Source organism: Odocoileus virginianus, chromosome 15 (assembly GCF_023699985.2).
Source record: "Odocoileus virginianus isolate 20LAN1187 ecotype Illinois chromosome 15, Ovbor_1.2, whole genome shotgun sequence".
In the NCBI taxonomy this organism is placed as follows: Eukaryota; Metazoa; Chordata; class Mammalia; order Artiodactyla; family Cervidae; genus Odocoileus; species Odocoileus virginianus.
The window spans coordinates 38225286-38237500 of record NC_069688.1 but is presented as its reverse complement, the minus strand read 5'-3'; the positions used below and the strand labels follow the sequence as shown (position 1 = coordinate 38237500).

Genomic DNA, 12215 nt, shown 5'->3' with positions numbered 1-12215 from the left:
GTTTGATTTTCTCCTGTTAATCTGTCTCATACCAATTTAATTCTTAGATTAACTAGAAGAATCTAGAAGAACAGAGGACAATTTTTTTCCTCCCTGAAATGTACAAACTTCCAGTTATAAGATAAGTATGTTCTAGGGATGTAACATACAGCATGGTGACAATACTTAGGAATACATGTATTCTATATTTGAAAGTTGCTAGGGGAATAGATCTTAACAAGTTCTCATTACAAGAAAAAAATAATTGTAACTATATGCAGTGGTGATGATGCTATATATACTTAATATAGTAATCATTTTTCAATATATACGTTTATTAAATCATTATGTCATACAAACACCCAAAAATAGTATAAAGTTTTTGTCAGTTTTAGCTCATAAAATGTGGAGGTTCTGAAAATGTTTTCTCTCCTGTTGAGAATATAAATTGGTATAACCTCTTCTAGGAGTAATTAGGGCATATGTAGTTAGATTCAAGAGGTTTATATCCTTTGATCTAGTATTCCCACTCTTAGATATACAGATATTTTAGAATCTAATAGATATGTTCAAGAAAGCATTCAAAAGAATGACTATATCATCATGATTCCTAACAGAAAACTGAAGTACCTATCAGAAAAATTTACAAATTACTTGTGATAGTCATATGATGGAATATCATAAAGAAATTAATGAACTAAGTCTACACGTCTCTTATCATTGATATATCTCAGAAACAATGTATAGGGAAAAAACAATTTTCATAAGAATGTGTTCATGATGAAAATATGTTTTATGAAAATAGAATGAAGGAAATGTACATGATGAAAAATATAAATATATGTACAAGCATACATACATGGAAAAGATAAGCATTGAATTCAGAATTAGGAGGGTACTGTCATGATAGGAACAGGAGTGTCTGAAAATAATCTTGACTACTGATGATTTGTGCAGATAGCCAGTTAGTTGGGTTCTTGCGTATGGCATGGGGAGCCTCTTCCAGTGGGAGAGTTTGGCACATCGCTCAAGTTCAACTCCAGAATATCAATGCTTCCTAACCCATAGTCACCAGGTGTAAGCTTGCTCATGATCCTCTGGTTTGGAGCAGCTAACATTTTCATACAACCCTAATAAATAGCTGGTCATCCTAAATTCTTACTGAAAGTGAAAAGCATTAGTCACTTCAGTTATGAGCGACCCTATGAACTATAGCCCACTAGGCTCCTCTATCCATGGAATTCTACAGGCAAGAATACTGGAGTGGGTAGCCATTCCCTTCTCCAGGAGGTCGTCTCTGAAGAATCTTCTCAACCCAGGGCTTAAACCCAGGTCTCCCTCATTGCTCTCCCGCATGGTAAAGAATCTGAGATTCTTCTGAGCCACCAGAGAATCACCTACTGTTGGGTACCAAATAGCTCATATATTCTCCCACTGATGAGGCCATTTTCTTACTTTGCTCTGTAAGATGAGAGACTCATAGACCAAAATTTATCATCTCAAAATGTGCCTCTTTGGCATACATATTGATTTAGGGTGATTATTTTTAAGAAACAGAAACTCAGAAAGTCTTCTTGCCTCCCACTTAGCTACCTAAGAATTTAGCTAAAGGGCATGTACCTAAAATAGAATACATCTGTGACCAAAGATGGACCCTTTGGTCTTCTTTGCAGAAAGCAAAGAAGAAAGCCTCTTAATGAAAGTGAAAGAGGAGAGTGAAAAAGCTGGCATCAAACTCAACATTCAAAAAACTTAAGATCGTGGCATCCGGTCCCATCACTTCATGGCAAATAAATGGGGAAACAATGGAAACAGTGAGAAACTTTGTCTTTCTTTGGCTCCAAAATCACTGCAGATGGTGACTGAAGCCATGAAATTAAAAAAGATGCTTGCTCCTCAAAAGAAAAGTTATGACCAACCTAGACAGCACATTAAAAGGCAGAGAGAGACATTACTTTGCCAACTCAGGTCCATCTAGTCAAAGCTATGGCTTTTCCAGTAGTCATGTATGGATGTGACAGCTGGACCATAAACAAAGCTGAGCACCAAAGAACTGATGTTTTGAACTGTGGTGTTGGAGAAGACTCTTGAGAGTCCCTACAACTGCAAGGAGATCAAACCAGTCAATCCTAAAGGAAATCAGTCCTGAATATTCATTGGAAGGACTGATGCTGAAGCTGAAACTCCAATACTTTGTCCACCTGATGCGAAAAACTGACTTCTTAGAAGACACTAATGCTGGAAAAGATTGAAGGCAGGAGGAGAAGGGGACGACAGAGGATGAGATTGCTGGATAACATCACCTACTCGATGGACATGAGTTTGAGTAAGCTCTGGGAGCTGGTCATGGACAGGGAAGCCTGACATGCTGTAGTCCATGAAGTCACAAATTATTGGACATGACTGAGTGACTGAACTGACTGAATGATGACCAAAGATATCTGCAACGACTATAGGCTAGGTTGCAGTGGTGGAAACTCAGCAGGGCCTAGAGAGCAGAGTCCACTCTTCATTCCCTTGTCTCTGCACAGCCCAGTGAACATTTATTTATCAAACATTTACTTTTCCATCAGTGTGGATTGCCTTTTTCTCCTTTGAAGTCCGAAACTACTACTCCCAACATTTTCTTTGTCTCTAGCTGAAGATGTATTTAAGGTGGGGTTTCAGCTTGACTTCTTTTGATAGCCCTAAAAAACAAAACAAAACAAAACCCTCTTCCCAGTGCAAATTCAGAAGTTTCAATTGAATATTTCTTAAAACAAGAATAACAAGATCTGAAGCAAATATAACACCATGTTAAAAGTCTGTCAAATTGGATAACAAATACTTTGAAGTTTGTTTTACTATTCTGTATAACTTTTAGCTACTGAAAATATTCTATAGTGGAGAAAAAATTAAAATCAAAGCAGTAAGTAATAAATTCAAAGTATGCATTTTGCAAATGACTCCTTTATCAGTATTCTTTATAGACTCAATTTTTGAAAAATAAAATTTAACTTTAAACAACTAAGATCTAATTTGTCCCTATAGGCATTGAATAGAAAACTTAAAACATATTTATAAATATCCATACATGTGCATGCTAAGTCCCTTCAGTCATGTCTGACTCTTTGCAACCTTATGGACCTTAGCCTACCAGGCTTCTTTGTTCATGAGATTCTCCATGCAAGAATACTAGAGTGGGTTGCTGTGCCCTTCCCGACCCTGGGATCAAACCCACCTCTCTTACATCTCCTGCATTTGCAGGAGGTTTCTTTACCACTAGTTCCACCTGGGAAGCCCCAAGAAATACCCATATATATTTCAATATTAACTCATTTAAATACAGACAGAAATGTTCTAAAATATTATATTCATCACCATATCACATTCAGAGTCGTGACTGAACTCTTTGTGATCCCATGGACTGCAGCATGGCAGGCCTCCCTGTCCATCACTAACTCCCGGAGCTTACTCAAACTCATGTCCATAGAGTCAGTGATGCCATCCAACCATCTCATCCTCTGTCGTCCCCTTCTCCTCCTGCCTTCAACCTTTCCCAGCATCAGGGTCTTTTCAAGTGACTCAGATCTTCGCATCGGGTGACCAAAGTATTGGAGTTTCAGCTTCAGCGTTAGTCTTTCCAATGAATATTCAGGACTGATTTCCTTTATGATGGACTGGTTAGATCTCCTTGCAGTCCAAGCACCTCACAAGGGTTTTATCCAACACCACAGTTCAAGAGCACCAACTCTTTAGCACTCAGCTTTCTTTATATATAATCCAACACTTACATCCATACATGGCTGCTGGAAAAACTGTACCTTTGACTATATGGACCTTTGTTGGCAAAGAAATGTCTCTGCTCTTTAATATGCTGTCTAGGTTGGTCATAACTTTCCTTCCAAGGAGCAAGTGTCTTTTAATTTCATGGCTGCAGTCACCATCTGCAGTGATTTTGGAGCCCCCCAAAACAAAGTCCATCATGGTTTCCACTGTTTCCCCATCTATTTCCCATGAGGTGATGGGACCAGATGCCATGATCTTAGTGTTCTGAATGTTGAGCTTTAAGCCAACTTTTTCACTCTTCTCTTTCACTTTCATCAAGAGGCTCTTTAGTTCTTCATCTGCATATCTGAGGTTATTGATATTTCTCCTGGCAGTCTTGATTCCAGCTTGTGCTTCATCCAGCCCAGCGTTTCTCACGATGTACTCTGCATATAAATTAAATAAGCATGGTGACAATATACAGCCTTGACTTACTCCTTTCCCTATTTGGAACCAGTCTGTTGTTCCATGTCCAGTTCTAACTGTTGCTTTCTGACCTGCATACAGATTTCTCAAGAGGCAGGTCAGGTGGTCTCGTATTCCCATCTCTTTCAGAATTTTCCAGTTTATTGTGATTCACACAGACAAAGGCTTTGGCTTAGTCGACAAAACAGAAGTATATGTTTTTTCTGGAACTCTCTTGCTTTTTCAATGATCCAACAGATGTTGGCAATTTGATCTCTTGTTCCTCTGCCTTTTCTAAATCCAGCTCAAACATCTGGAATGTCACAGTTCATGCACTGTTGAAGCCTGGCTTGGAGAATTTTGAGCATTACTTTACTAGTGCATGTGAGATGAGTACAACTGTGTTGTAGTTTGAGCATTCTTTGGCATTGCCTTTCTTTGGGATTGGAGTGAAAGTGACCCTTTACAGTCCAGTGGCCAGTGCTGAGTTTTCCAAATTTGCTGGCATATTGAGTGCAGCACTTTCACAGCATCATCTTTTAAGATTTGAAATAGCTCAGCTGAAATTCCATTATCTCCACTAGCTTTGTTCATAAAGATGCTTCCTAAGGTCCGCTTGACTTCACATTCCAGGATGTCTGGCTCTAAGGGAGTGATCACACCATTGTGATTATCCGGGTCATGAAGATCTTTTTTTTTTTTTTTTAATAGTTATTCTGTGTTATCTTGCTACCTCTTCTTAATATCTTATGCTTCTGTTAGGTCCATACCATTTCTGTCCTTTATTGTGCTCATCTTTGCATGAAATGTTCCCTTGGTATCTCTAATTTTCTTGAAGTGATCTCTAGTCTTTCCCTTGTTTTCTAGTCTTTCTATTGTTTTCCTCTATTTCTTTGCATTGATCACTGAGGAAGGCTTTCTTATCTCTCTTTGCTATTCTTTGGAACTCTGTATTCAAATGGGCACATGCCCATTACATAAGATAAGATATCTTATCTTATATTATCTTGATTTGAAAGATAAGATATCTTTCCTTTTCTCCTTTGCCTTTAGCTTCTCTTCTTTTCACAGCTATTTGAAAGGCCTCATCAGACAACCATTTTTCTTTTTTGCATTTCTTTTTCTTAGGGATGTTCTTGATCCCTGTCTCCTGTACAATGTCACTAACTTCCATCCATAGTTCTTCAGGCACTCTGTCTACCAGATCCAATCCCTTGAATATATTTCTCACTCTCAGTGTATAATCATAAGGGATTTGATTTAGAGCATATTATATTCACCCTATTCTAAATGTTGACCTATTTAAATATTTTCAGATATTTCTGAATCATAGTTGTTAAAATATTTTGTGAATCATATACTTTTGAGTATTTTTATCAGTGAGAGTAGTCTCTGAATATTTGATATTCAAGTGAAACTTCAGCTTCTAAAAATGCCTTTGTTTCTTAAGAAATATTTTGTGGTCTCAGCCAACTTCTGCAGTATCCTAATTGCTTATTTGTTTGTGTGATGCATTTCCTTTGGTAGTAATTAGGAAATGCTAATTTCCTTCTCACTCATAGGAAAAGTCTACAGTGAGTGCTCTTTTGTGAGATGAATTGCAGGTAGTATGCTTTAAGAACCGCACATATAACTAACCACTGACAATGGCCAATACGACATTATTCTCTTGTATAAAATATTCACAATTTAAATCATGATGCTAAAATCAAATGTTCACATTTACCTTTATACTCTAAATGAAATCCAGTGTAACTAACAGATCCATCACTCCGAAAAGCCAAATGCATGTTATTGGAGCTGCTTTCTATCCTCTCCGGTAATTTGCTGTCTTGAAAACTTCCAATCAAGGGACTATTACTGTCTGGCCCATCATATATATAGAGGAAATCATAGTTTGGTTCTATGCTAAAACTAAAAGAAAAGAAAAAGAAAGAAAGGAAGGAAGGAAGAAAAAAAGTGGAATTGTTATTACTAAAGTTTTAATCATAATAGTCCCATAAATTACATATTAATTCAATCATTATCTTTAAAAATAACAGATTCTGTCAAAATAAGTCAATTTGAAAATACCCCTGGCAACAGCACACTGAATATGCATATAAAATCATCACTGAAAAAAGAAAGAAGACATCTTGATATTTTCAAGTATTTCTAAGTTGGCATTATGTCTAAAAGGAATACAAATGACTGTAAGGCAAACAATTTGTAAGCTGCTGAAGGATACAGGATTTGCAGTTAGAGTTTAGGTTCAAGATGCTTGTGTCCTTGTTAGCTCCATATCCTTAAATTACTTTATATCAGTAAAATGTGTAAGACATTAACTGTACTTTAAAATTTTTCACCAGATATTTTGCATCTCTTTTTGCTTTGTCCATGAATCTATTTGCCTTGAACTTCAAAATTGAAGAGCATTTTTGTTTTAAAACTGAACTCTACATATCAGATTCAAACAAAAGTTGCAAAGATAAAATCTGCATTTAAATTACTCAAAGCATTGAACATTGTACTAGGTGTTCTTTCCTTGAAAGTAAATATATTTTCTTCTCTTAGAACTTAATGTAGGCAAATTGAGCCAATACACTCTTCACCAAAATTAAACAGTGTGTAAATAAAGACATTTTAGCCCATAAACTATTCAAATCAATATTTAAATGTTTCAAAACTTGCATAATAAATTTGCCTTAACAACTTTCAAAGTATGAGACTCATCCTATAATGATTATAGAACCCACATACTTAGAAAACTGGAGACATAAATATAATGATTATTTTTCCTAAAAACCTGAAAAGATAGTACATTCTATCTTTTACAAACAGTTTCATAAATATTAACTTGTTTTTTGTCAATAATCCTGTGGTATAAGGAAGAGATTATCATTTCCATTTTCCCAATGAGATCTGATATGGCAGTAGTCTCTCTTAGGTCACATAATCAATGATACAGCAGTAAATCAACAACTCCTCACACACTTCATGTAATACAACCTTCTGCCACTCAGTCATTAACTAAAACAATTTTTAAGTAAACTGAACCCTGTATCTTACATCCTGACATTTTTAATGTTTGTACTGCCATTTCCTATACTATAAAAATGAGAATAACAATATTTACTTCAGAAAATTGTCTTATAACTGGGTCTTGGCATAAAACTAACATTGCCATCAAGTGTTGCTTTGTTGTTACCATTATCAATGCACTGCTACAAATTATAGAAATAAAAATTCCACATATTTATACTTTCAAAATTTTTAATCAATTTGAATTATCTTTTCTCTAATTTTTTTTTTTTAAACCTGGTTTTCATATATTGGCTTCCTTTGTGGCTCAGTTGGTAAAGAATCCACCAGAAATATGGAAGACCTAGGTTTGATCCCTGGGTTGGGAAGATCCCCTGGAGAAGGGAAAGGCTACTCACTCCAATATTGTGGCCTGGAGAATTCCATGGACTGTATAGTCTATGGGGCCGCAAAGAGTCCGACATGATTGAGTGACTTTCACTTTCATATATTAGAAAAAATGTTCAGCTTAAAAATTTACCTAAAAGCCAAGCAGGTGTGACACGCTAGCAGAAGGAATAGCTGTGTTACAAGAGCCAGCAGACATTAGTCTTGGACACTAAGATCAGGAACATTTCTAGGTAGAAACTCTTCAAGTTGTTGATACCTAACATTCCTATTGAAATCTTAAGGAAAAGAATTAGGCCAGGTTTTGTGATACAGCTGTTACTTCATGTGAGGAAACAGAGACTCAAATAATATTATTATAAGATCATATATTATGATATTACTCATTCAAATAATAACTTACCCAAGGCAACACAAATGACAGTAACAGAGCTGGGGCTTAAACTCAGCAATTTCTTTGCCACACAAGAAGTTGCATCCTCCACTATGTCAGTACTAAGCTAACCTTTCAACTGATACTGCTAAAACAACAAATGTAAATTTTGAACACCTCATGTAAAGTTCTATCAGGAGACAAGTTCTTCTGAGAAATTACATGAAGATTATCCATCAAATTCTTGACAGTTGGTCAAATGAGACCACCAGAAAGAACGGTATGTGGTAAGATACTTCAAAGATGTTTTTGATGGTGCACATATGGGAGAAAACATTCCTCAAAATGCTGACATTTTAATCTTTAATTTTAGGAAACACAAAATCTTTTTTTTTAATTTTTTCTATTTGCTTTTATTAAAAAAAATTTTAATTGTATGTTAATTGCTTTAAGATGTTGTGTTAGTTTCTGTTGTGCAACAGTGTGAATCAGATGTAAGTATACCTGTATCTCCTTCATCTAGAGCCTCCCTCTCATCCCCTCATCCCACCCTTCTAGGTCATCCACCAAGCTGAGTTCCCTATGTTATACAACAGCTTCCTATTTACTTGTATATCCTGATCTTCTATCTTCATGTAAGATCTGTAAACTTAGAAAACATGCCTGCCTTGTTCAGCAACACTGTTGGCTCAGTTCAACCATTTTCTTTTTTTTTTATACTGTTATTTATTTATTTATTTATTTTTTTCATTTATTTTTATTAGTTGGAGGCTAATTACTTTACAATATTGTAGTGGTTTTTGCCATATATTGACATGAATCAGCCATGGATTTACATGTATTCCCCATCCTGATCCCCCCTCCCACCTCCCTCCCCACCCCATCCCTCTGGGTCTTTCCAGTGCACCAGCCCTGAGCACTTGTCTCATGCATCCAACCTGGGCTGGTGATCTGTTTCACCCTTGATAGTATACTTGTTCCAATGCTGTTCTCTCAGAACATCCCACCCTCACCTTCTCCCACAGAGTCCAAAAGTCTGTTCTGTACATCTGTGTCTCTTTTTCTGTTTTGCATATAGGGTTATTGTTACCATCTTTTTAAATTCCACCTATATGCGTCAGTATACTGTATTGGTCTTTATCTTTCTGGCTTACTTCACTCTGTATAATGGGCTCCAGTTTCATCCATCTCATTAGAACTGATTCAAATGAATTCTTTTTAATGGCTGAGTAATATTCCATTGTGCATATGTACCATAGCTTCCTTATCCATTCGTCTGCTGATGGGCATCTAGGTTGCTTCCATCTTTTGAAGCAGTGATGATAAGTTCATGGAGAGAGGAAAGGTTATGAGGAGATAATGTTTCATGAAAATCAATAAACTATTCAACCTTTAACATGTTTCCTCTATACTGGAAACTGGTGAGAAATGCACACTCATTAGCCTGCAGAACTACATTGGAATCTATGCTGTTATATAGAGACTTTTACATTGTTTATTGCAAAATATTAGTATTGAAACTGGTAAAAAAGAAAAAAAAAGTAAAATATCATATAAAAATAAATATTTCCTAGTGCAAATGCTAATGCAAAATAAACAAAACAATTTTTAAGATGTGGAAAGGTATAGGAACTCACCTGATAAATGCCAAGGAGATAACATAGTCTGCATTGACGGTGATGGTCCAGTCACAGTCCCTACTATGGGGATATGGATGAGGGAAGTTTGGTGAAAGAATAAATCCTGAAGATCCTGTTAAATTGCCTCCACAGGGTGCTTTAATTTAAAACAAACAAAACCCCTTAATTGATTAATAAAATTAATTATCTATCAGTATTTAGAAAACACATATCTAAAATTGTTTAGAGGTTTTTGTACAAACTCGATTTTTTATAGTACTTGATGCTTAAATACTGCATGATCTTTCAAGAAAGACCATTAAAATGCTAAATACATACAAAAGTGAATTTAGCTCCTTTATTGGATTTAAAAGACAAGAAAAAGTTACATTTATACTTCTCTCCCTTGTTATTATTATTTTGAATCTTTTAAGGGAAACACATTAAGAAGAGGAGTAAAAATGATTTCCTCATAATTACTAAGAAAAACTCTGAAGGTTACTGAGAAAAAAAGAAACAAAACAAAGCAAAGCAAAGCAAAATCTCTAATAATATGTGGGATAATAGAATATGAGGTATTTGGTTCATTTTCAAATGTTCCCTGATACCTTTATTTATGGAAGAAGAGGCTTTGATAATAGTTAACATGTGAAAATGGATAACTGAGAACCGACATAACTTTATAATAAAACACTTCTAAACTGAATGTTAGGACTTCTCTGGTAGCTTAGCTGGTAAAGAATCTGCCTGCAATGCAGGAGACCAGGGTTTGATCCCTGGGTCAGGAAGATCCCCTGGATGAGGGCATAACAATGCATTCCACTACCCTTGCCTGGAGAGTCTGGGTGGACGAGGATCCTGACGGGCTAGAGTCCAGGGGGTCGCAAAGAGTCAGACACGTCTGAGAGACTAAGCACAGCACAGCACATACTGAATGTTAGGATATTCTTAACTTCTAGTTGCCTGACTTGTTGATGAAAATGGACAGTTACTACAGTTATTATTATGGCCTGACAAAGGTTTCTGTAACACTTCAATGGAGGTTCAAATAATTGTCAGAGAAATTCAGAGAATAGATTCTTCAGGGGGTTATTTTTAGAGCCTGTTAAACACAGCTTGATTGGAAAATAATATATTAAGTTGGCAGCTTAGGAAACTTAAGAGCAATCAAGATATGGATGGTCCTGGTGGTGGAGTGAGACAGTGTGGATGTAAACATACATGTGTGCACCTGAGAGAGAGTGACTGAGATGGAGACTGGGATTCTCATGGTGTCATGATGTCTCGTGCGCATATCATCATTCCACTTGTATCTGAGCTTTGAAGTCACAGTTTTTCTCAGGTAAATTTTATCATTGAGTTATAAGTTATACAGGATTCTTCTGACAGCACAAAACTGGTTTTCAAAGGAGAATTTTGGTTCTGGCAACATTTCAGATTTTTGTTCTTTGCCTGAGCCTAGATATGTAATATCATTATTAGAATTTGGTAATTTTTACCATCTAAATAATGGATGCTTGCTATCTCATTTCCCCATGACCTTCTGCAACCTTAGCCTCAGTATCGCTGTAACAACAGATGACCTACTCTGCCTAGAATATTTATTTGCTTAGACTTAATTTATTTACCCTATCACCTGTCTGTTTTTGTGATATCATATCAAATAATTAAACAGACTATCTCAACTTTCTCTAGATCTCCTTCAAACTTTAATGCTCCCTGGGTATTTTTCTCTACAATCAAGAGGGTAATGAGTTCCTCCTGTTAATCAGGACAACACCCTAAATTTGGTCACACAGTTTCTCTTTTTGAGAATTATATTTATTCATCTCCTTTATTCTCTGGCTTCTTCCTTGTTGCCCACAGGTACTCAAGTCTCTTTCATCCTTAAAATAAAACAAAGCTCCATCTAACCTATTTCCTTTCACTTTTTTTTTTTTTTCCCAACTGAAAATGTTTAATTTTACCTAATGGTTAAGAAATCCCCTCATCCTTGTGTGTTTGGTTATATGGGCTCTCAGTTAATAACCCTCTTTACCATCTAACTAGATAAGGCTCACTTATCCTAGATAAAACCTAAATAAGCCCCCTCAGTTTTCTGTGACAAAACCAGGCACAGAGCTTGTAAACTCCCTTTCCTTGACTCAAATGATTAGTTGAATTGCTTGTACTCACAGATAAATCACAATAAACTGCATGCAAACAAACTTTGCTCAAGTTTCTCTCCTTTATCTAGGTTCTTGAACTGTGGTTCTGCCTCAGCCTTGAGCCGGCACACAACCTAAGTACAGGCTGGACCCAGAGAACAACATTCTGGGCTACCCTTTCAACTCACTTCCCCACACCTTGCTCTTTTTCACCTTGTGTACTCTTTTCTATAAGAGAAAAACCCCTTTTTCCTAATTCTTCAGATGCTTGAAGATGTTACTGTCACGTTTTCCTATCATAGTAGTCTGCCCCTGCCCCCATCCTGTAATAACCCTTTTTAGCTTTTAAATGATCACCACAATGAACTGAGTGAACATATGTCTTATCATAGAGATACAAAATTAAAGACAAAAATTAAAATTCTTGTGATGAGAATTTTAAGATTCACTCTAACAACTGTTATATATCCATATAAG

The 12215-nt window shown here is 36.1% G+C and overlaps 1 protein-coding gene across 5 annotated transcripts in view; it reads right to left on the bottom strand.

Annotated features, from left to right (window-relative positions):
• CSMD3 (CUB and Sushi multiple domains 3) overlaps nucleotides 1-12215 on the bottom strand; it is a 1331483-nt gene that overhangs the window by 281980 nt on the left and 1037288 nt on the right. For all 5 annotated transcript variants that reach the window (XM_070477231.1, XM_070477232.1, XM_070477233.1 and 2 more), the window contains 2 exons: nucleotides 9610-9748; nucleotides 5918-6105 (listed from right to left, as the gene is read on the bottom strand). In XM_070477231.1, coding sequence (XP_070333332.1) covers nucleotides 5918-6105; nucleotides 9610-9748 — 327 coding nt within the window. The remainder of the gene's footprint in view (nucleotides 1-5917; nucleotides 6106-9609; nucleotides 9749-12215) is intronic.